At 54.2% G+C, this 25086-nt stretch overlaps 1 protein-coding gene across 3 annotated transcripts in view; it reads left to right on the top strand.

The window, feature by feature from the left end:
• Window positions 1–25086, top strand: part of IGF2R (insulin like growth factor 2 receptor) — a 124610-nt gene that overhangs the window by 19525 nt on the left and 79999 nt on the right. For all 3 annotated transcript variants that reach the window (XM_060205224.1, XM_060205225.1, XM_060205223.1), the window contains exons 3-8: window positions 7686–7810; window positions 9394–9492; window positions 15210–15342; window positions 19204–19333; window positions 21127–21232; window positions 24917–25079. In XM_060205224.1, the coding sequence (XP_060061207.1) occupies window positions 7686–7810; window positions 9394–9492; window positions 15210–15342; window positions 19204–19333; window positions 21127–21232; window positions 24917–25079 (756 nt within the window). The remainder of the gene's footprint in view (window positions 1–7685; window positions 7811–9393; window positions 9493–15209; window positions 15343–19203; window positions 19334–21126; window positions 21233–24916; window positions 25080–25086) is intronic.

Below are 25086 nucleotides of genomic sequence, written 5' to 3'. Positions count from 1 at the left end.
CTAGACTAAAAACACTGGCATGGGGGACCAGCCAGAGACACCCCCCCCCCGCCCAACCCCAAGAGGCCTGAGAAAGCACTGGGGCTGTTCCGAGCTCCCGAGTCAGACATATTTTATGACTGTGTGAGATACTTTAAAATAAAATAAAAAAGACATTGCCAATGAGACAGCCCACTTCCTGGTTGGACTCTCTTGGGTGCTTCAACGGCGGCGAGGGGCCTGGGTGGGTCTGTGGGCCAACATCTCTCAGGTTCCCAGAAGAAGGAAAAGTCATTTTCCCCTTGACTGCAGACCTGACTGGGAAGCTATTTCCTGCCAGGCTGCGGTGGCCGCCTTGTGGAGAGCCGCTTAGTGTATCGTGGACGCGTGCTTCTGTGGGCCTGGCGTGGCCGGCTGGCGGGGATCTGAGTGTCACCACAGCCGGCCGACTTTAGCCCGGTGGCTGAGTCGTGGGGTGTGGGGCAGGAAGAAAATAAATAAGTAACAACTCTGGGGTGGGCAGCCGAGGGCTTGTGATCGACGGGGACAGGTTATGGGGGAGGCGGCCAGATAGCTCTTACAGCTCGAGGTGGCTGTGAGGAGAGGGAGCGGGAGCCAGACATGCGTGCACCAGCCCTCCTTCCCCCACCCCCCAGCTTCACATGCCAGAGCAGAGTGGAGCTCTGGTCTCCACTTTCTCTCTCTCTCTCTCTGAATGTGTGTATGTCTCATAAAATAAATAAATAACCGAAGCTTAAAAAAAGACAGAAATCTGAGCTCAGTGAAATAGAACAGGTGGGCGAGAGGGGGGTGGGTGGAAGGTAATTAGGTGGCTTAAAAGCAAAGTTCAGGGTGAAGCTGATGATGATGGAAACCAGCAGTTTCCACCGACAGTTTTACTCCCAGACGCACACACTCAACACAGGCAGATCCGTTCTCCAGCGAGCAGACTCCCCCGGGGAGGGGGCCCCTTCTCTGGGGCCATGTGCTCCCAGTACTGGCCACATCCTCCATGGAGCTAGGCTCAGCCCACAGCTCTTGTGAGGGAGAGAGGGCGAGGTCAGCAGGGTCCCGGAGGCCATCTCGAGTCAAATCGCTCACATTAGATAACAGAAGTACACTGCATGGACTTCTCAGTGGGATAAGAACGGAGTTCCTCCTGGACACACACAGGCCTGGGCCTGTCTGTGGAACTTGCCTCCACTTATTTTTTTCAACTTTTAAAAAATTTTAGTTCATCAGGCCACTTGGGAAGCTGGCAGTTTTATTTCCCTCGTTTCCCAAGAGAGGAAACTGAGGTACCAGCTGAGCTGAGCAGGCAGCTTCACCAGGGTTTGCCCCTGTGCCTTTACACCAGAGCGGTGCTGTCATGTGAGTCACCCTGCCACTTCTGATGGGTTTAGCTCCAAAAAGGGAACCAGGATGAGAAATCTCAATTCCTGATTCACAGAGGACAAAACTCGGAGAGTTTGGCTTCTTCTTGTGAACTGGCTAGAAAAGGGGCTGGGGGGCGGGGGGAAGTCATGGATTTTGAAGTCGGCCACACAGCGCTGGAGCTGCCAGGTGGAGGAGAGAAACAGCACAGCTCGTGCCCACCAGCTCCTCGTAAACCGAGTGCCGGTCCCCGCATTAGGGTGTCGTCCGCGTGCATGTCTGGCAGGAAGCCACAGTACGGCTTGCTCTGATCGCGTAGTCGAAGTGACCATTTGGTTGACATTTAAAAGGAAGAAGACACTAGAACGTTGGCAGATGGGGGCTTGGAGTGAGGTGAGGGGGAACCTCACGAAATAGAAGTGTAAGGGGTTAAGTGCTTCTCTTGAGAAATGATAAGGAAAGCCTGGCACCCATCAGTGAGCAGACCAGAGAACGGAGAATGGGCGGGAGCAGAAAGGCTTACACGCTTGCTGCAGCCTCCCTGGCCTAAGTGTGAACCACAGCAGTAAGGCATTCTCATTTTCCTTCAGCCAGACGGGCAGACGTTTTAAGTGGCCGAATTGCACACGCTGGCAAGATGCCTAGGAATGGGTACACTTCTGTATCCCTGTAGGAAGATGGTTTTCTTTCTCCCTCATCCTTTTGGGAGGATAATTGCCCATGTGAGTTTTATAGTACCCAGAAGGGCAGTTTCTAGACTAGGAAGCCCTCAACTTCAGTTGAAGATGATACCTCCCTTTTGAGCTTAAATAACGACATTAGTTCTTCCTTAGGTCAGCGCCACCACTGCATGTATGCCTCTAGTCGACTTTTAGGCATCGTTCCTCCCTCCCCCTCCTCCCCTTTTACAGGGCCCATAAAGAACATTTGGTTTCATTTATAACCTAGCAGAATCCTTGGCTCTTAAAGTGATTTATGCATCTTATATATTTGGTTCCCTTTGTAAGCATTTCAGGTGTCTGCTCTTACAGTGAGAAAAAACTTCACTGCAGATGACTTTTTTTTTTTTGTTTAAACTGGGCATTATTGTCAGGCCAGACCTTCTCCATTGGTAATGGTGTCTCGAGTGGACATCAGCTGCCCAGCCATTGCCGCAAATGTGGAAGCTCAGGCAGGCTCACATTCCTCCTGTCACCTCCCAGATATTAAGATCTGGCTTGAATTCATGCCTGGGAGGGTGAGCAGCCTGCCCACTTGAGAAATCGGTGGCCGTGCTAGTTGTGTTGACCCGAGGTCATGTTTCCCCCATGTGAGTTGAGGCTACTTACCCCCGAAGTCAGGGCTTCTTGTGGGTGACCTGGGAAGCAGACTAGATCTCTTGGTACTTCTGTTGTCACTTACTTTAAGATCTGTCCCCTCAACTCAGTGTCATGGGTAGGCTGCTTCCCGTGTGCCCGTGTGCGTGTGTCCACTTCTGCCACCGTCTTCCTGGCTCTTTGATATTTCAGATGTGAAATGCCTTTTCCTCTGAAGCACCCCCCATTTTTTTTGCATTTTATTATTAATATAGTTTTAAGGTTTTTTTTTTTTAAACTGTAATAGAGAAAGTGAGAGTGTGAAGACAGACAGACACACGCACACACAGACACACAGGCACACCAGAACACTGCTCAGCTCTGGCTGATGATGGTGCCAGAGATTGAATCTGGGACGTCAGAGCCTCGGGCGTTGAAGTCCAGAGCTGTTTTGTTAACATGCTGAGCTATTTCCCTGGGGCCTATTTGTCACTTTCGGAAAATGGCATACTACTGTTAGTTAAGAGAGCTGATTGACTTTGAGATTTAACTTTTTTTTTTTGGGGGGGTGTGTGTTTCTTAACAAAGTCTCTGTTGATAGCCTGACAGTCTCTGCTAAATTTTAAAATACATATTCCTGCAAGTCCCTTTTGCAGATCTCCAACCACCCAGAGGAACTCACCCCTGTACATAAATTTCCTTACAGGATTTTTGGGTCCAGCATTCATTGTTAGTTGAGACAGATGTTGAGCACAGTTTCCCAAGACTGCTATATTCTGAATTGACATAATTTTTTCCCTCTTAATCTATCCTTCCAGGATGGATGGATACATTATCTTTTCAGCAGTTAACACTTAATATCCATTTATTTATTTGTAACAAATATTTGACTGCATCAATCACAAAACACACAAAAATTTCCCTTTTCTCAGGGGAGTGTACATTCTAGAGCAGAAGGCAGACATAAAGCACAGCGGGGTTGGGGGGAAGCGGGGCGGGCTTGGGGAGCACGTTAGAATGTCCTGGACAAGGAGGAAGAGGAGCAGGGAGCAGTCTCACCACTGTGGATTCAGGGTTAGCTAAGTGCTGGTCAGCGTCGCCAACAAGGTGACAAGTAAGCCAAGATGAGGCGCTTGGGCAGAGCCAGTTGACAGGAGGGGATGACAACGGCAGCTAGTGCAGAAGGTAAGGGGCGAGCGAGTCTCAGAGTTGGAGAGAGGAGGGGGGCAGGGGGGCAAGTCATCGGTGGTAGCAAGAATAGAAATTTTTTTTTTTCGTCGAGAGTGTAAATATAAAGTTTGAGCAGAAAAATGAGGCAGTAGCTAGCTGTAGGGCAGGTAGGGCCGAGAGGGTTCTCTGGTTGAACTTGGCGGAGCAGGGAACACAGGACTGGCACACGTCGAACACGACACGACCGAGGAGGAGGACAAGGGCGGCAGGGAGGCGGACTCCGGGCCCCCAGCCTAGCATGGCGAGGGCTGCCCGCCGCTCTGGCAGGCGCGGAGTGCGGTGGCCGGCACGCCGGGCGCTGCGGGCGCTGCGGGCGCTGCGGGCGCTGCGGGCGGCGCCGGCGGCGCGGGCAGCGCGGGCGCGGGCGCGGGCGGAGATGGTGGCGGCGGCGCGGCCGCGGTCGGGCTCTGCGCTCTCAGCGCGGTCGAGTTGCCGCGGGCTCGGCTGGGCTCGCTCGGGCCCGGCGCGGCAGGCAGGCGAGGCCGGGCCGTGCCAGGCCGCGGGCGGGCAGCGGCGGGCGCGGACGGGCTGCGGCCTGCAGGGTCGGCGGGACCCGGCGCGGCCCGGGGGCGGCTCCGGCGGGCCCGGGCGAGCGCGGGCGGGCGGGCCTGGCGCTCTGGGTCTGCGGGACCCGTGGCGGCCGCGGAGGTGGCGCGAGCCCGGCTCTGGCGGGCCCGGGCGAGCGCGGGAGGCCGGGTGGCCTGGGCTGGAGAGCGTGGCCGGCTCTGGCGGGTCCGGGTGAGCGGGGCCGGGTCTGGCGGGCCCGGGCGAGCGCGGCCTGCAGGGCGCGGCCTGGGGAGCGCTGGCTGGCCGACCCAGCGTGCTCGGCTGGCCCCGGGCTGGGCGCGGCCGTCGGCTGCAGGGGCCACGGCCTGGCGGGCCTGGCGGGCACGGCGGGGCCTGGCGGGCCCGGGCGAGCGCGGGGCGGCCCCGGCGGGCCTGGTGCGCGCAGCCTGTTCTGAGCGAGCCTGGCGGGCGATTGCGGCCTGGCCGAGGCGCCGCGATCTAGTCTGCTGAGGTGCCGCCAACGCGGCCCGACCTGGAGGAGCCGAACGGGCCCGGCCGGGGGTGGCGGAGGCGCGCTGGAGAGCGCGGTCTGGAGGACACGCCGCGGTCTGCCGCGCCCGGGTGAGAGCGGCCGAACTGGCCGGGGACGCAGGGTCGGTAGGACCCGAAGCGGCCCGGCGGGGAGGACTCGGCCTGGCCCGGCGGGCGCGGCCAGGAGAGCGCCGTCTGCTGGGCCTGGCGCGCGGTGGCGCCCGCTCGGGAGGGCCCGGGCGGGAGGAGGAGATCGTGGTCGGGAGGACCGGGCGCGCACGGCGCGGCGCGGAGGTCCGGAGGGCTCGGGGCGACCTGGCGGGCCCGGCGTGCGCGGCCTGGTCGGGAGGGCCCAGCGGGCGCGGCTGGCGCGCGCGGCCCGGGGCTGGAGAGCGTGGTCGGGAGGTCGGGCGGGCCTGGCGCGGTGCGGCGGGCCCAGCGCGCGGTCTGGCGGACCCAGCGCGCGGTGCGGCGGGCCCAGCGCGCGGTCTGGACGACCCAGCGCGGTCTGGCGGGCCCGGCCTGGGGAGCGCGGTCTGGAGGACCCGGCGCGGCCGGGCGGGCCTGGGCGGGCGCGGCGGGGTCGGGCGGACTCGGGCTGCCGAGTGCGCTCGGGAGCGCGCTGCCGGACCCGGAGGAGGCAGCCGGGGCAGCGCGGCCTGCGGGCCCCGGCGCGCTCGGGTCTGCTGGGCCCCCGCCAGCGCGGGCGGGTCTGGCGGAGCCGGCCTGGTGAGCGTGGTCTGGCGCGCCCGGCGCGCGGTCTGGAGGACCCGGCGCGGTCTGGCGGGACCGGCGAGCGCGGCCCAGCCCATTTGGCGCCGTCCTCGGAGACTGGCCGTGGGCCTGGCGTGCTGGCCGCGGCCCCGCAGTCCTCGCCCGGTGGAGCCCCCGGGGAGGACGGCTCGCGGGCCGGTTGCCGCGGTGGGTTGCCGCGTCGCGCCGCGCCGCGCTGGGAGGCTGGGGCGCGCGGCTGGGCAGCGGGCAGCGGCAGGTGCAGCGCGGGCTGCGGGCAGCGCGGTGCGCTCGCTCTGCGGTGCCTGCGGCGGAGAGGCCGGAGCCGGGGTAGCGGCGGCGGCGGGCGGCGGAGCGCCGAGCAGCGGTGCGGACAGCCTCGGGAGCCGTGCGCACTGGGCTGGAAGGGGCCGCGTTCTGGGGGCCGGGCGGCGCGGGGAGGGTCTTTAGGGTGGGGGGCGGGGCCGTGCGCGCCCCCTCCTGGCCGCCAGCCGTGCGCGCCACCCCCCGGCTCCCCCGTAGTGCGGCACCGCAGGGGCGCGCCGAGGCCCCGCCCTGTCTGCGGCCGGAGCCGCCTCCGGGAGGCGGGGCGCGCGGCGCGGGGCGCTGTCCGTGGTGCCGAAGTGTCAGTGCGTGCTCGCTCGGGGCGGCCGTGGCGCAGCGGCAGAGATGGCGCAGCCCGCAGGCCTGTCGCGGAGGCGCGCTGGAGCCAAGGCGCGGGCGCCGCCTGGTGCCCGGATGGAGACGCGTAGCCCGTCTGCATCCTTGATGTTCTCCTCCGCGTCACGCACCTTGGGTGCGGGGACAGGCGGGCCTTGCACCAGCTCTGCGTAGCTCATATTGATTCTCAGCCTGACACGTACCCCTTTTTAACCAGGACCCCGGGAGCTAGCACACCGCGCTTGCATGCTTCAGAGTTCACCTGCCACAGGTGCCCCACCCCATCTCCACCGCAGTCTCTGCACTGCTGGGCTCTGCGGTCATTTTCTCCCTCCCTCCCTCCCTCCCTCCCTCCCTCCCCCCATCCTCGGGAAGCATAAATACATAATTCTCAGAAATCTTGCAGGAAAAAAAAATCATCTGTGCACCAGCCATTTATTTCTTTTGGTGTTTGGAGAATGTAATAAACCCTGGTCTCTGACAAAGCCTAGCAACTTGACAATAACCATGATCTATGATCCTCCCCCCACCCTCTTCCTCCTGTCTGGCCACGCTGGAAGTAATCATTAGCCTGCTTCCTGTATTAAATTTCTGAAAAATCTAGCTCTCCCAAAGGTCTCGGTCTATGTGTTTCTTTTTAAACATCACACCAAAAGTGTATATCATGCTACGTGTAACATTTGGACACCATTGCAAAAAGGAATGGGTACTTTTACCTTTTGCAGAGGTTTATTTCTTCTCCTATTTAATGTCTTGTGAGTTTAGCAGAGTAACTGTATCTCCTCTCCCATGGATGGACAGCTGGGCTGTTGCCAGGCTTTTTCCTAATGCGATGAGCACGAGATGTTCTTTCACATGCTCTATGTTTTATGTAGGTCTGGGTGCATGCACTCACACTCCGGTCCATACCTAAGAGTGGAATACCTTGGTTGAGGGCACCAAGTGTTTAATTTTAGGACATAGTGTGGAGCTGTGTTTTTCCTTGGTCTTACCAGTTGTATAATTCTCTCAGCAACACAGTGGAGCACAGTGTAACCAGTCCTCCTCTGCCACTTGTTTGATTTTTTTCTCAATGGCAAAGGCAAGGCTGAGGCTGAAGCCTCTTTACCATGTGGTCTGCATCTGCAGTTCGTTCATCACCAGAGATGCTGAACATCTCACATGTTTATTGACATATGTTTTTTCCTTCGGGGTGTCTGATCATGCCTTGTCTATTTCATATTGGGTTTTCTGTCCCAGGTGACCTATTTAGCCTCTTGCAGCTTCAGCGAGCATGTGTCTCATGGCCTCCCCCCCTTCTTTTCTTGAAACACTTGGAAGTAACTTTATGGTTATGAGTGTTTTATATCTTGTTCATGCTCTTTTCTTTCCAAATAGGCGACTCTTCCATGAGAAGTGCAACCAGATCTCTTCTGGAATTCAACACAACACAGAGCTGTGAACCACAAAACCCAAGTCACAAAGTCCAAAGCAGCATTACCTTCCTATGTGGGAAAACCTTGGTGAGTGTACATGGAGTCAATTTACAGCATCTGTTAAAAAAGAAAAGTTTTGTCCCTTGGCCATTTCTGCCATAACCGTATCTCAGGGAGAATAGGTGAGCGGAATTAAAACTCAGCAAGACCAAACAAACACCATCAAATCTCCATCACCATTAAGGAACCAATAAGTCAACAAATCCCAGGCCTGTAGTTACCAGTTTTTGGTGAAACTTGACCCACATTCTGTGTAAAACTAGTCCAGAATGATTAGTGTGTGTGAACACACAAGTGTGGTTTAATACTTTTGTCTCTCTTTTTTCCCCTTCTTTCCAAACCCTGTCCTTCTAGCATTTCATTTCAATAGTTTTTAGGAGCATGTGTGTTTGATTTTTTTTCCTTCCTCGATTACATTAAATTGGAGAGACTGCCATCTATCTGGTGGTTTTGTCCACAGGGAAATGGGGTCTGTAACCTTTCTGGGTATTTCATTATTCCTGCTCTCTCTCTCTCTCTCTCTCTCTCTCTCCTTTCTAAAAACAGAAAAGAGAAAAAAAGGGGGGGATACCATTCTTTAAAACGTATTAATTTTCTTATTATACATATAACTTACAGTTGAATGTTTTTATTTTTTCGTATTTAGAAAGAGACTTTCACTGATGAGGTTTTTGCTTTTAGGAAAAAGCTGTCTATGCCTCATCCTGGGAATCTTTTCTGACCACAGTCAGAACTTATAATGTCCCGAAAATTCAGGTTGATTGAAATTCGGGGCTACCAGCTTGCTTCAAAGTCTAGATTTTGTTGTTGTTGTTGTTTGTTTGTTTGCAATTGGGCACAAGCTCTATAACACACCTCCACTGAAGAACTTTAAAAACCAAAGACATCTTGCTCATTTTTGTTGAAAACTTGGGACGGGAGGTGGGGGATCTGTTTGCAGTGCTGGGCAGTAGAGTTGGAGAATGCGCCAGCTGCTATTCCCCTCTCCACTGATTGTCTTTAAGAAGTTGGTGGTGTCCACACCAGAAAACATAGTTGTTCACAACTCCCCAGGCTTTGCCCATGGAGGGGTGTGTGTGTGGGGTGGTGGGGAGAGAGGAAAGTCATGTGGGAGTTGACCGGTCTGGAGGCTGCCCTGGTCTTCCTGGTGTGTTGGGAGGGGCTGCCCTCACGGGTGGGGGCCTCTGGAGGGAACTCAGTCGGGTCCAGATGGGCCTCCCCCCCTCCGCTTACAGGAAGCGTGAGGTCACATTTTCTGGCTTTGATTTTGTTGGCTTTTAGTGGAGGGAACATTTGGAGTTTTCGAGTAGATCAACTCCAGGATTTCTTCCCAGGAGTCTGCAGTACTTGCATAGCTAGGGCAGTAGAGCAGACTTGGGCAGTTCACTCAGATTCCAGCATGGTTTCACGAGGCTTTTGTCTTTGGGTTTTGGGAACTGCTCACTGACCTTGTTTTAACTTAGCCCACCCCTGCCTTCCGGGCTGCTACCTTGAAACACCTTTCACTCGGTCTTCTCTGTTCATGAATTTATTTAAAAAAAAAAAAAGGTATCATTGCCTGGGTAGCAAAATTATTTCAATCCATCCATTTAATTTTGTTTTTTAAACAGGGCACTCCTGAGTTTGTGACCAGGACATCGTGTGTGCATTACTTTGAGTGGAGGACCACTGCAGCCTGTAAGAAGGACATCTTTAAAGCCGCCAAAGAGGTGACCAGCAGACTTTCAGGGGACACGCTTGGGAAGAATGTATTAGAGACACCTAATACGTGGCCCAGGGGACATGTCCAAAACAAACACAAAGCAGCCCCCCTACACACACACACACACACACACACACACACACACACACACACACACACACCAAAAAACAAATAACAGAAACAAACAAAAAACCATACCCCTCTCAAAGCAAATGTTATTTTTAGTTTTCTGAACTCCATTTGGACAGAGCTGTGGTGTGGTCTTATCCTAATGATTGTCCTTTTGTGGTGCTTCGTTTTCAAAAGAAAAAAAAAAAAGGTATTCAAAGCAGCTCAGGATGGGACTGTAATAAGTAAATACACAAATAATACCTAAAATGTGGAAAGATCACCCGCTTGAGAGAGGCTGGCCGAGGCCCTCAGCCACACAGACCCGGGACGGGCTCAGGTCCTGCTGTGCTGTGTTCCCACCATGGCACCACACCCGACCCCCTGCCCTAAGGTTCATTTTGAGCTCATGGCAGGATGAAGTGCCTGTGACCCCCTGCTCCCTCCCTCTGAGTGGGGTCAGTCCTTCTTGGTGATTAATGAAGCATCACTCCCTCCCTCCACCCTCCACCTTGGTTCCAAGCTTGGCTTTCTCCACGGAGGAGAAGGAGTGGAGGTGGGGTGGCCTGCAGACCCCTTGTCTGTATGCCCCCCTCTGCTCCCACCAGCCCCCACCCTCCTCCGTGGCTCCCCTGCCTCAGGTTCTTGCAGGGCCTTTCTGGGCTCGTCCCGGCCCCTTTCCATTGGTCTCCTCATGGGAGGAGTGGACCTCACAGGCTCACTGATGGACCGTCAGCCTGCAGCCACCTTCCTCCACGGCCGTGTGCCGTGCGGCTTGGCTCGGCTTGAGCAGGGCAAGACTGTGGGTTTGAGAAAAAACAGCTCCACTGGTTTTTCCCAAATACGGCAGTCTGAGGATGAAAAGGCAGTCTGCTGTGAGGAGGGAAAAAGAGGCAGAAGGAGGCCTCCCTGGAGAGGGTGCTGGGCAGCCGGAGGACCAGAGGGAGGGCACGGCCTTAGCGCCCAGGACCTGCATGCAAGAGGTCCCAGGCTCTATCCCTGGGAGCCCCTATTTCAGAGCTGAGTGTGGGGCTCTGGTAAAAGAAAAATTTATATCTATATCTATATATCTATATATATCTATATATATCAACTGAAACATTTAAAAAGGGAAAGGGCTAGGCATAAAGCTGGGGAGAGCTAAGATCGCGTCACATGGAAGCAGGTAAAAGGTGGAGGGGGACTTGGGAGACAGAGATGGTTGAGGCGGCCTCTCAGCCCCAGAGAGAGGCGGCCTTCCTCCCTTCTCTCTACACCCCAACCCGCAGTCCTCACGTCCCCTTGGGGTGCTCATTCCCCACCCTGAATAGGTCCTCGTTTCTCTTCTGCTTGAACGAAGTGCCCTCTTCCTAGCTTGGCTGCCCGGGGACGGCGGCTCTCTCAGAAGCCACGGCCGCAGCTGTTGGCCTGCCTTTCCCGTGCGGCCGGCAGCCCGGCAGCTGAGAAGTGGCTTCCCGCTGTCCCGGATCGTGAGCAAAAGGAGAAAGGGCGTTGCAGGGGTCTCCTGGCTTACAAGAGAGACTCTCTTTTCTTTTTTCTTTCTTCCCTTCCCTTCCTTGATCTGTCTTTCCTTCCTTTCTGTTCATTTCTGTTCCTTTCCTCCTTTTCTTTATCTTCCTTGCTTTCGTTCTTTCTCTTATTGTCTTTCCTGCTCCGTTTCCTTCTCCCTCTCTTTTTTCCTTCCTGGTATTTAGAAAGAGATTTTCACCCATGAGGTTTTTGCTTTTAAAAGCTTTTTATTTCTCTCTCCCTCTTCATCCACTCATTCTGTTCTTTTTTCTTTCTTACCCTTCCTTTCCTTCTTCCTTCCTTTCCTCCTCCTTCTTCCTTCCTTCCTTCCGTCCTTCCTTCCTTCCTTTCTTGTTACCCAGTTGTATTTATTTGTAATTTAACCAGTTTACTGGAGGTTGTTGATTTGTGAGACTGCTGCAGTCACAGAGCTCCTGTGTCCCATCTCCCCAAGCAGGTGTCAGTACGCCATGCCCTCCACCATATCGTCCCCTTCTCTTCACTTTCGGGCATTGGGTACCCCCCCCCCCGCCTGCCATGTGCTTCTGAACTCCCCCCCCCCAACCCCGAGTCTTGGATCTGTAGAAATCTAAAGCCTCCTCCATTGCCCCTTTATTTAAAAAAGCAACAGCACATGGGAGGGAGGAAGGGAGCGAGTGAGGGAGCAGGCGAGTCCCCAGGAGCTGTCCTGAACCTTGGCTGGGAGTGGGGGTGAGATAAGAACGAGAGTGGACTGCTGTAGGCCCCCTGTCCTGGGGGGCTGGGAGGGAGGCTCAGGCAGCCTGCCTGGCTGACAGTTGTCTGGAAAATTTCAGACTGACAGGCTGAGATAACATTCCTGGGAAGAAGTTAGGTATTAGTCTCGGCAGCAGACTGTGGGCCTCAGCACTGTTACCAGTCTCCCTGGGCTCCGTTCCCCTCCTCCCACTCCTCCTCCTCCCACTCCTCCTCCTCCTCCTCCTTCTCCTCCTTCTCCTCCTCCTCCTCCTCCTCCTCCTCCTCTTTCTAAGCGGCTGTTTAACCTTGGATTTTTCTCAAAACACCAGCCTTTAATTTGGAGGCTGCTCTCAAGGCACAGTGTGCTCGTAATCATCACCTCGTGATGGCTGGGATTCTGTCTGTCCTCCCCTCTGTCACTCACGGGCGAGGGTCTGGTGGGCTGAGCGCTCGGAATGTCTTGAAAATCTGAAGAAGGCTTTGACTTTGAGGGAACTCCAAACTCTGTGCCTTTACTTACTTATTTATTTATTTTACTTTGTGTTTTGCCTGACTTGAGTTCATCTTAGTCCATTAAACCACAACTCCTGTTCTCAAATATATTTTACTTGTTTCATTAGAATAAGGGAGGGAGAGAGAGAGAGAGAGAGGGGAAGAAAGGTAGGTAGGAGGGGGTGGGTTATGGGGATTGGGTGTTGGGAATTGTGTGGAGTTGTACCCCTCCTACCTTATGCTTTTGTTCACTAATCCTTTCTTAAATAAAAAATTAAAAAAAAAAAAAGAAAGGTAGGTAGGTAGATACAAGGAGAGACCAGAGAGAGCCCTACTCGGCTCTGGGTGATGGTGCAGGGGACTGAACCTGGGACTTGGCAACCTCAGGTAGGGGAGTCTTTTTGGAGACCGTGTTGCCCCCTTTGCTCAAGCCCATGTTTCTTGAGAACTGCAACTTCTTCCTGCCTCAGGTAGAGAGAGGCCCATTAACAGGTCTGCATTGCCCCTAGGCTTTTAAGAAAGCAGTGCCACAGAGGGGCACACACCCTCTCTCTGTCTTCGCTAAGTCCCGATTTCCGCCTCACAGGCCGTGACACAACTTCTGAAGCCGTAGCCACTGTTTCACGGCATCACCACCCTCCTCAAGTCTCTTTTTTGGCCGCTGGCCGGCCAGGCGCCCCATGGGCTGTCAATCCCACACCTTATTGATGCCTGTTTGCCCCCGCTGTTCTGCCTGTTTCCTGTTAGTTTCGCTCTGTCCTCAGCCTAATGACTTCTGGGCCCAGAACGTGGCAGTTTCCAGAAGGTGCCTTTTTTTTTTTTTTTTTTTTTTTTTAACTCCAGCCCTGATGCTCGTTCAATGCACCTGGGGCTTTTTTTTTTTTCCCCTCCAAGGGGCTCGATGCTTTGCAGCCTTGTGAATACAGGAAATTCAGATCTGGCCAGCTCGGAGCCTTCCTTTCGCTCCATAAATAACAGGCTCTCTATACATTCCCGGTCCCCAGGTTGATTCAGTGGGTGGTGTGTGAGGCTGGAAGGGACCCCCCCCCACCCCCCCTGCTGCCGCTTTCCTGCCCTGATGAATGTGGCCATTGCTGGGCTCCGCCAGCCCAGGAGCAGGAAGTGGGAGGACTTGCCCAGAAGCCCGCGCTTGGCTCCGTGGGGCCCCGGGCTTAGACGCGCCTCCTCTTCCTTACTGGAGCCCGAAAGGTGGCCAGCATTTGCCCTCCGACTGAAATGGGGCGTCTGTGGGGGTCTCGGAGATGCCAAAGTGGCTTCTGAACCAGGGCTTTTGAGAAAGAGTGTGGCATGGTGTGCAGTCCTCAGCATCACATGTGGTGGGGGTGGGGTGGGGGAATCCCTGTAGCTCACATGAGGGGAGCTCCTGGGGCAGTGGCGAGGGGCTTTACTTGCCCCCCCCCCTGCTTTTCTCTTTCTTTGTTTCTGTCTTTCTTAAATAATAATAATAATAATAATAATAATAATAATAATAATAACAACAACAACAACAACAACAAAAGAATCTGCCTGGTGAGGCAGCTCTGTGGTGTCATACCTGAAGGAGATCCTGGGCTTGTTTCAGGTACTGCTTAAAGAAAAAGAAGAAGAAGAAGAAGAACCAGAAGGTTTCAGATTGGACCCTCTTTTCTCTTGCCAGGTGCTAGCTGCCTGTGCCCCACCCCCCCCCAATCTGACATGCTCCTGGCTGTCCATTGCAGACATTCAACAGACCTGACCTGTGCGCTGCTTGATTAGCATTTCTGCTCTGCTTTTTTCCCCTTTCCTTTCCTTTCCTTTCCTTTCCTTTCCTTTCCTTTCCTATTCTTTCTTTCGTCTTCCTCCTTCTTCATTATTTTAAAAAACCGTATCTGTGGGCAGGATTTGGATGCTAAGCTTCAACCCCACCTAGCTACAGCGGCAACCACTTCTTTTGTTTGAATTGTCTTTCTTCCTTTGCTATTTTCCATTCTTTTTTTGTGGAGCTGGGACCTTGTGCCTATGTGATTTCTCTCTTGCCTGGTGGCTTGATAATCCAGAGAGAGAGAGAGAGAGAGAGAGATACCACAACACCAGAGCTTCCTCTGAGACCGTAGTGCCTGCCATGCGGTGGCAGGGTTTGAGCCTGAGCTGCATATGTGTCAAGACAGAGGGCTTTGTCTCCAGCCCTCAACTGTCTTTCTGACCACCCGATGGCACTTGCTCCTGGCGCCTCTCCCCCCGCCCCAGCCTCTTTAGACAGCCCCCAGTGGGCAGTGTAGACAGTGACAGATGGAGCTCCAAATACATGCCAGTGTCTGATTTAATCCAGTAACTCTCCATGAGATCTCTGGAAACAAGACCGGGGAGAAAAGCCAGCAGCTCATAGCGTCCCACAGATTGGAGCCTGTGTTTCTTTTGGTTTACTATTTATTTATCTTCTTTTTTCATTGCCACCAGGGTTATCACTGAGACAAAGAGAAATTGAGAGAGGAGGGGGAGATAAAGAGGGAGAAAGACAGAGAGACACTTACAGACCTGCATTGCTGCTTGGGAAGGGTCCCCCCTGCAGGTGGGGAGTGGGGCTCAAACTTGGGTCCTTGCTCACGGTCGCATGAACACGCAACTAGGTGCAGCACTGCCTGGCTCCCTGGAGCTCGTCTTTAATAGAAAAGATGCATACACAGATGTAACCTGGACTGAGAAGCCGTCATTGATGGAGTGGAAACGCCACCAGGCAGGGCAGGGCAGAGCAGGGCAGGGAGAGTGGGGACAGCAGTCTGTGACTGACTGTGTTCCGTAGAGCGGCGGAGACTGGCCAGGGGTCCTCAGTGCTGCTGGCGGAGGACACTGGTCAGGTGGCTGACACCTCTCCTGGAGGTTGAGGGGGGTGGTCTCACTCTCTCTGTCTCTCTCCCCTAGGTGCCTTGCTATGCCTTTGACCGAGAGTTCCGGAAGCACGACTTAAACCCACTCATCAAGATCAGCGGGGGCTACTTGGTGGACGGCTCTGACCCAGACACTTCTCTCTACATCAACATTTGCCGAGACATAGGTGGGACTCTCTGTGGGTGTTTGTGGCTGGGGGCGGGGGGCTGGGAATGACGGTGGGTGGTGACGGGTGGTCACAGTGGGTGGTAGTTATTTTTTTAAATATATATATTGGTGGTGGAGTGTTTCTTCAAAGACTTCAGTATCTGAGCACTTTGCCTACCATTGATTCGACCTACTGAGATGCCTGATTCTGAAGCAGACTCTACAGGGAGGCGGTTCCTGTCTGTGGGGCCGTCCTCCCGCCCCACGTCTTTTGAATCTGAGTTCCACTCGGGGAGACACTTGACTGTAACCCATTCTGTGCTGGAGGTGTCACTGCTAAGTGACTGTTACCGTTATCATGACCATTGTTACCATTACTCTTTCTCTCTTTCTGCTTTTTATTAGAAAGGACAGAGAGAAAGGGAGAGGAGAGGGAGAGGTAGGGAGAGAAAAAGAGAGACACCTACAGATCTGCTTTACCACTCGTGAAGTGTTCCCCCCCTATAGGCAGGGAGTGGGGGCTCGAACCTGGGTCTTCTAGCATGGTAATGTGAGTACTTAGCTGGACATACCACCCGTGGCTTCCCCCCATCATTGCCATTTTTATTATTCTGCTGTTACTCACATTCTCACTGGGAGTCCATGTCTGCATGACTACCGTTCCTAGTGACCATCCTGGCTTTGTCTTTGTTTTTGGATAGAGGATGGGAAACACAAATAAGGGAGAGAATAACAGCCAGAAAGACAGACAGACAGACACACACATTTCCCCCTGCAGATGGGGCTCAAAAATCACTGCTTGGCCCCCTTCGTTCAATTATTATTGATGACTGTTACTGTTGTGGCCCAGGGCACTGCTTGGTTCTGGCTGCTGGTGGTGTTGGGGATTTTACCTGACACTTAACTCTTACAAGCTAGTCCCTTGTACCACTGCTTCCCAGTCCCGTCCCATCCCATCCCGTCCCGTCCCATCCCGTCCCGTCCCGTCCCGTCCCATCCCATCCTCACCCCAGTCCTCGTTCCTGAATCAGCTGCAGTCTAGTCTGCACATAGTCTTTTGCAGAAGGGCCAGATGAGGGTTACTCCTCCCCCCCCCCCCAAGCCTTGCAGCCTTGGAATGATGTGGAGAGAGGGGCTGAAATGTCCCATGTCCCCTCTGAGCGTTGAGGATTATGTCAGGGCCTTGGGCTCGGCCCTGCCTTTCTGCCCTGTTAGCAACACTTAGACCTTGAGTAGGATTTGGTGGTGATTAACTAACGCAAAGATCACTCTCAGTGTTTTTCTTGGGCTTCTGTTTCTTGCCTAGCACACAGGACTTTGGCATTAAACAAGCTTGGACAAGAATGCAAAAGTCAACCCTAGGCAGGAGGGTGGGGCCAGGGAGTGGGGGACTGAGTAGCCCTTCACAAACTCCCCCCCCCCCCAGTTCTGCACATAAGTCATGTGCTGCTCCTGGCTTTTCAGTCTTTCTAAACAGTGTTGAAAAATGAATATGCAACATACACAGTTACCAAAAGTGAGTTCTAATGATTTCCTTCCGTATGCCAGGCTGTGTAGACAGTTGTCTTTGTTTTCCAGGGTGGCTTTTAACATTCTTTTAGAGAAGGGTGGACTCAGACATAGCCTTTGTCTTAAGTGAGTCAGTGATTCAGATGGGACCATATGAACTTGAAAAGTCTTATAGAATCCTGGATCATAGAATCACAACGCCATTTTCTTTTGAAAAACACTTGGCTTCCTGGCCTACCATTGAGGGTATATCTAAATTCACTGACTATTTCTTATTAGAACAGCACCTCCTCCCATTCCCCACCCCCCAGCCCTCCCCATACTAAATTTCTGACCACTTGCTGAACTTTAGCGGTTTTAGTTCTCCCAAGATGCACGTTGATTCCTTTCTCCATTTTTTTTTTTTTTTTGATTAGTGATTAATAGTGAGTTACAGAATGGGAAGATCATGGCAGACAGTTGAACACAACATCACCACCAGGTTCTGTGTCCCAACCCTCCCACCTTCTAGAGATGACCGCCAGAGTTCTCACCAAGTCTTAGAAACAGCTTATCTGATCCTGTGTGTGTGTGTGTGTGTGTGTGTGTGTGTGTGTGTTTGCAAGCTGACATGCATCATTCCTCTAGATTCCATAAATGAGTGAGACTATCTGGTAGTTGTCTTTCATCTCTTAATTTGCTAGGCAAACTCACCTCCAGTTCCACCCATTTTGTTCTAAAGGACACACATCATCTCTTGACAGCAGAGTAGTCCTCCATGGAGTATATACCCCATCACTTCTTTAGCCAGTCCTCTGTGGACGGGCATCTAGGCTGCGTCCACTCGCTGGCTGTTGTGAACAGTGCAGCTGTGAGCACAGGGCTGCACCTTGATTTTTGCCCAGACCTTTCTCTACCCTCTGGAGCTTGTCTGAAGTCCCCAAACTAAGTTTCAAAGAGAGTGGGGTCCTTCCTGCGTGGTCACCCCTTAATAGAGCTTTACTCAAAGCCCCGGCTAGGCGATGTTCACGTGTTCCTGGGGGAGTGTGTGTGTGTATGGGGGGTGGGGTGGGCTACACTGGCCTTCCTACGTGCAAGACACAGAGATAGGTACTGAGTCCCGGCATACTGTGTACACACACACATTCTCGCTGGCGCCAGAGTCAGTGGTCAGCCCTGTGGCGTGCGACTCAGATAGCAGCAGTGAGGGAATCACTGAAGGAACCAGCAGCTGTTGGGCCGTCCGTCGTTGGGCACGTTGTGTGAGCAATTCCTCCATGCTGCCCTGAACCTGTCAGGGAGCCCCCAACCACCCACTTACTGGGGGAGTTCTGGAGCAAGATCAGGAATGTCTGAACTGGCTGCTAGGTGTGTGCGCGTGTGTGTGTGTGTGCGCGCGCGCAGGAGGTGGGGAAGGTGTTTTCAGATCTGCACCCCGAGGTCTCTGTCAGAGGAGGGGTGGTTCTCACTCCAGGGGCCTAGGCCTCTCCCCACGGCTGCCAGGCAGTGTCTGCATTTTCTGGTCTAATTATAGCCGAAAGGACGGAGAGTTAAGTCAGTGTGTCTCTGGGAGAAGGGACATCCCTGCCCTGAATAGCACAGAGGCCCTCTGGCCGGTGTCTTCTGTGCGCCAGGTGCAGGGCGCAGCCTAGAATTCTTCCCCTCACCTCGCCTGACGTGGGGCTGTGAGGCTGTCCCCATTCCTTGGGGTCAGAGGTCACAGGCGTGCTCCGGGCAGGCCAGGGAGCCTAGACCCCCTTCTCTCCCTAAAGTCTCTTTTCTTATCTTGCCTGAGGGGGGAGCTTTGAAAATACTGATATTTATTCTTTCTTTCTTTCTTTTTTTTTTTTTGCCTCCAGGGTTATCATTAGGGGCTTGGTGCCTGTACTACAAAGCATCGTGACCAATTTTTTTTTTTTTCCTTCCAATTTCATTGGATAAGACAGTAGTTGAGAGGACGGATGAGGTCGGGTGTGTGTGTGTGTGTGTGTGTGTGTGTGTGAGAGAGAGAGAGAGAGGAGATAAAAAGGAAGGAAAAAGAGACACCTGCAGACCTGCCTCAGTGCTTGTGAAGCATTCCCCTAACTCTCCTGCCCCCCCCCCGTTCTTGATTTGTTTGAAACACACACACACACACACACACACACACACACAGAGAAAGATATAGCGAGAACAGACACCACACTGCACTGCTCCACCATCCATGGTCCACCCAGGGACTTCTGTGGGGTGCTGGGGCTTGAACCCGGGACCTCACGCATGGATGGCACATGCTTTCCTGGGAGAGCTGCTACCCCCCCCCCCCCCGGGGCCCCTTGGCCCTGGTTTCTGAGGGACCTCAGGTCTGGCCATTGTGACTGACCCATCTCCTCTGCTGTGTCCCTCCCCTCAGACACCCTCCGGGGCTCCGCCGTGCAGCTGAGAGACTGTCCTCCTGGAGCTGCTGCCTGCTTGATTCGAGGGGACCAGGCGTTCGACGTGGGCCAGCCCAAGGACGGACTCAAGTTCCTGAGCCGAGACAGGTCAGTCTGCCCCAGGGTCTGCAAACAGTTCCCTCTGCCCCGGCTCCACGCAAGGACTGGGCTTCCTCGTGTTGCTGGCCACTGCTGAGTGTCTTGTCTGCAGGGTGTCTGGCCCGGCCCTGGCTCCCCAGCTTCAGTCAGCCTGGGGTCTGCTTGCACCCACAGGTTTGGGGCGCGGGCCAGCGGGCTCTGTGTCCTGATTTACCTGTTCTGTGGAAATCCTGCTTTGGAGGGCGAGAGGCAGGGGAGGCGGCTTGCTGGTGTCTTTCCAAGGTTCAGGGCCTTAGGCTTCAGTGGGTACCCCAGTTCCCAGACTGGACTCTGGTTCATATCTTGAAATAAACTCTGCTTTTAATTTGTCCTCCCAAGATTTTCTTTATTTATTTGAACATTTTATTAGTTTATTTTGGATAGAGACAGACAACTTGAGAGGAGGGGGAAGTAGGGAGAGAGACAGAGAAACACCTACAGCCTTGCTTCACCATTTGTGATACTTGCCTCCTGCAGATGGGGATGGGGGCTTCAACCCAGGTCCTTGCACACAGTAACCTGTGCACTCATCCTGGTGAGCCGCTGCTCGGCTGCAGGTTTTTACATTAGTTAATCGTATATTAATATCTTGTTTGCTTTATTTTAATGAGTGAGGAGAGACTCCAAATCCCTGCTCAGCTCTGGCTGATGGTGGTGCTGCAGTTTAAACCTGGGACCTCAGAGCCTCGGGCAGTAGAGTCTTTCGCAGAGCCATGTTGCTGTCTCCCTGGCCCAGTTTTGTTTCTTTATTTTTCATGAGAGGCAGCAAAAGATGCCAGAGCACCACTCAGCTCTGGTTTACGGTGGAGCCGGGGACTGAACCTGGGACGTCTGGAACCCTCAGGCAGAGTGTCAGAGTGTGGGCTCATGACTTCAGTCATTTTTGCTGGAGCTTGATAAGTCACATGCAGGTGGTTTACCTATGTTGTCTGGGAAGATGGTGTCAGAGTTGAGAGTGATGGTTTAGGACAGGACAGTGGGGACTGAATGGGAACCCAGGCCGGGTGACCCCCCTCCTGCCCATTTCTGGAAGTTCGGTGGGTGCAGCTGAACCAGCCCACTGCCAGGGAGTGTGTGTGTGGGGGGGTCTTAGCACAGAGACTGAGCAGTGAGCCCCCCGGGGATTGGTGGCTGCTCCAGGGGCACGTGGCTTTGGCTGCATGTGGTGGGGGTCCCCACAGGAAGCGGCCCTGCGGCCTGCGGGCAGTGAGGACTGCCCAGCTGTGTTTGGGTTACTCGCCAAGATCCCCTGCTCATTGTTTTTCTGTTAGTTTTACACAGGCAGCTCTTGTTAGCTTTTCCAATTGACATGTTGGTCTTTTTATTTATTTGCCTGCCTTGAAGAGAAAATAGTACTCATTGACGTGGGCTTAAAAATAAAAATGATTTTTTTTTCCTCTTTTAAATTTTGAATGGCCGGGAACCCAAGTGTCTTTGTGACTCTGGCTTCTGGCCCTGGGTGAGCCTGAAAAGCGTGAACGTGAGGGGCCAGGCAGTGGCGCACCTGGTCAAGTGCACACAGTACAGTGCACAAGGACCCAGGTTCAAGCCCCTGGTCCCCATCTGCAGGGGGAAAGCTTCCTGGGTGGTGAAGCAGGGCTGAAGCTGTCTGTCTGTCTGTCTCTCCCTCCCTTCTCAGTTTCTCTCTGTCTCTAATAATAAACGAAATAAAAATGTTAAACAAAAGAAAAGCCCATTACGAGGGTGAGAGTTTGGGTGTGGGTGTCTCTCACACTGCTTCTCTCTTCCTGCCCTCCCCCTAGGCTGGTCCTGAGCTATGTGAAAGAGGACACAAGGAAGCTGGACTTCTGTGGTGGCCACAGCCCAGCAGTGACCATCACGTTCGTGTGTCCCTCAGAGCGGAGGGAGGTGAGTGGCTGAGATTTCTGTGACCTCTGGGGGAGCAGGGTGCCCTCGTGCTGCTGTGCAAACACAGAACTGGGGAGGGGGGTGCAGGGTCCAGCTTGCGGGTGGGTCAGGGTCAGGCCAGGGTTGTGGACAGTGTCTGGCCTGGACCTGGGTCTTGGTACAGGAGAAGGCGTGCGAGGTGGACCCGGAAGCCCGGGCCACCAAGCTGACCTGCCTGGGCTGCTCCTCTGCTGAGCGCTGAGCACGGTTGACGCTGGTGGTTCTGGACGCAGTTAGAAAAAGTCAAGAGTTGGGCCAGGCGTTGGCGCACCCAACACGTCATAACGTGCAAGGGATCTGGGTCAAGCCCCCACCCCCTAGTAGGCGCGGGGGGGGGGGGGTCAGGAGTGGTGAAGCAGGGCTGTAGGCTCTCTCTTTCTCTCTCTTTCTTTCTCTCTCCCCCTCTCAGTTTCTTCTGAATATATATAAAGAATTCTGCTGATTGCAGTGAATCCGTAAAAGACCCTACCCGTGGCGCTGGGGAAATAATCCCCTTGGACAGTGCTCTGTTTTACCATGCGCACGACCCAGGCTCAAGCCCAGCCCCACCGCACTGAGGGAAGCTTTGGTGCTATGGCGTCTCTTGGTCTCTGCCTCTGGGTGGGATAAGCAAGGCAGCCTGGAGGGCTGGAGAAACAGCTTCCCTGGACAGTGCTCTGCTTTGCTAGGTACAGGACCCAGGGACAGTGCTCTGCTTTGCTAGGTACAGGACCCAGGGACAGTGCTCTGCTTTGCTAGGTACAGGACCCAGGGACAGTGCTCTGCTTTGCTAGGTACAGGACCCAGGGACAGTGCTCTGCTTTGCTAGGTACAGGACCCAGGGACAGTGCTCTGCTTTGCTAGGTACAGGACCCAGGGACAGTGCTCTGCTTTGCTAGGTACACGACCCAGGTTCTTCCCTGGGCGCTGGGGGGTCTCTTTCATGCTTTCACATTTTGCGTCTCTCTCTTGCTAAAGAATAAGTAACTCCACCCAAGTGTACGCTGGGTTGCACTCATAGAGTCTTCTCTAAAACACGGGCAGGTCACCAACAGGTGGGGGCGGTGAGGGAGGTGGGGGCAATTAAGCAAAGAACTTGCCTCGAGCCCCAGACCTGTGAATCCATGTCTGTTCTTGCTCTTGGGGGCTGCTGGGAAGGAGAGGACATGAGCAAAGCAGATGGTCTGCAGAGCTGCCTGGCCTCTCCTCTGGGGGCTGCAGGCTGGACAGCTGCAGAAGAATTATGGCTTGAGGGGGGGAGTGGGCGGCCCTTCCCCTGCCCCCTTCCCCACACTGGTGGGCAGATTTATTGCCCAGCCTCTGGCTATTTATTCAATCCTTGAGCAGTTGTAAACTCCTTGAGGGTAGAGGCCCCTGTCATGTTTACCCTTGGGCCAGTGCCCAGCATGTGCATGGCCTGCTTTGTCCGTTGTTGCTTAAGTGTTTCAGCAGATTGGGGGTGCTGATGGAAGGGCCCCCCACCCCCGCCCCAGCCAGGGGAGGAACCAGAGCAAGCGTCTAGGACTTGGAGCTTCTTTCTTTCCCGCCTTCTGGTGCTAGATGAGGTGGGAGGGCTGGATTCCTTTGCCAGGGATCTCCTTGTCCTGCCTTCCCTCCTGATCAGCCCGGAAGTTGCCCGTTTCTTTTTGTTTGTTTGTTTGTTTGTTTTTATGGTGGTGGTAGGGCTTCAGCTGGCTGTGTTGTGGTGGCTGAGGTAACAGAGACAGATGCCCACTCTCACAGTAGGCATCCCCAGAATTCTGGGTGGGTCCACATGGTGTCCTCCTCATATGGGCCTGTCTTTGGCATGAATGCCGTGGAGGAGAGATTTGTCCTTCCTGTTTGTAGCTGTGAAGGTTGAGGTTCTCTGAGCCTGCAGAGTGGGTGCTCTGACAGGCAGTGCTCACAGTGCTGCGGTCTGCTGTTCTCCACTCAGAACCAGGACTCTATCCCTCCATCCCTCCATCCCTCCATCCCTCCATCCCTCCATCCCTCCATCCTCTATCCGTCTATCCCTCCTCCTCCTGCTGGAGAGGAGGGCTGAGTTTTTCCGGGAGGCTGCTGGACTGTGAGTGAGGGAACAGGTATGCCCCCTTCTAGCCCGGCCGTCAGAGGGACTCAACTCAGCTTAACCGAGCTTACAGGACTCGTTCTCTGGGTTCCTTGACAGCCGAAGGCTTGATTTAGGCTCTGAAACTGGTTTTGCCGAGTGATTTTTTTTGTTTTAATTAATTAATTAATTAATTTTGGAGCTGGAGTGTTTAAGTGCCTGGTCATTTGACCTCATTGATCTCTAAAGGAAGAAATAAAAAGTCCCATTGACTTTACATACTGTGAGATCGATCTGTTTGAAGTGTGGTGGGGCTGTTATCCGGTTCTGATGAAGATTGTGTAACGGAGGTGAGGGAGGACTTTCCCACCCTCCTCTGGGGAGAGCCGCCTCCCTCTGCAATCAATTCACTGCAGCCCCCCCCCCCCCCCACTGTGCATCTGTTTTCTGTCTAAGGGACTTGCCTTTTCTGGACATTTCATTTAAGTGGAACCATACAGGATGTGTGTGATTTGGCATCTGGCTTTTCTCACTCTGTGCGAAGCCCCGAGGGTCACTGCTCTGAGCCAGGTGGCCAGAGCATCGATCTGGAGCCCAACGCGCAGGCCTCTGATCAGATGGACCTGTAGCTGAGAAGCTGGCATGTGGCCGACACTCAGCAAACATTTGCAGAGTGAAGGGCGCCCGCGAGTATCAGCTCTGTCCTTGATCCCCGAGGTCAGTTCGATACCGAGTGACGGAGCCGGCCACCGCCAACAGTTCTGTCATTGGAAAGACATGGCTGCCATGGGTCCTTGCTAGGCGCCGTAGCTGTTGCTGCCTCTGAACTGTTTGCTGCTTAGTGGCACGTTGGTCCCTCCACCTGGCTCAGTCCTCCCAAGTGGTTCGGATCACAACCGTTGGCTCTGGTGCCCATGCCTGTGCCCTCAGCTTCCTCCCCTGCTCAGACCACAGGCCAGGGGCAGAGCTCTGTTTGCTACTTCACCCTGGGCAGCAGGGTGGCAGCTCTGGGTGTGAGGGGCCGGTGATACCCCAGCACCTCCCAGGGACAGACAGACTGCACGCCAGGGGGACATGGTGCAGCTGGTGTGTGGCTCTGAAAGGAACCAGAAAGCTTGGCCGGAAATGGCTTTGCTAGAAGTCAAAGCATCCAGGTGGGACGGGGCAGTGAGATACTTGGTAGAGCTCATATGAAACCATGCACAGGGGGTCTGGGTTCAAGGCCCCCTGTCTCAACCTGCCAGGGGTGGGGGTGGGGGGAAGCTTCATGAGAGGTGAAGTAGGGCTGCAGGTGTCTGTCTTACTCTTTCCTCCTTTCATTTCAGTTTTTCTCTCTGTATCCCATAAGTGAAGAATATGTGTGTGTGTGTATACACATACACACATACACACACACACACACACACACACACACACACACACACACACACACACACACAGAACAACATCCAAACAAATTGGGGGGGAGATTAGCAGAACCTTCTAGAAACGCATGAAACCCGACTGCCTGCCCTGGAACCTTCCAGGAGCCCGCCATGCACGCCCACCTGGCAGTTGCGCTTCCAGAAAAAAACTCTCTGCTCCTTGCACATGGCTCCCCTCTCCCCACCACACAGGGTACCATCCCCAAGCTGACGGCCAAAACCAACTGCCGCTACGAGGTGGAGTGGATCACCGAGTACGCCTGCCCTAGAGACTACCTAGAGAGCAAGACCTGCTCCCTCACCAACGAGCAGCATGATATCAGCATCAACCTGCAGCCCCTGGGCCAGCACAGAGGTGAGAG

The sequence above is a fragment of the Erinaceus europaeus genome, chromosome 13 (assembly GCF_950295315.1).
Source record: "Erinaceus europaeus chromosome 13, mEriEur2.1, whole genome shotgun sequence".
Taxonomy (NCBI): domain Eukaryota; kingdom Metazoa; phylum Chordata; class Mammalia; order Eulipotyphla; family Erinaceidae; genus Erinaceus; species Erinaceus europaeus.
This window is presented reverse-complemented; position numbering and strand designations above follow the sequence as displayed.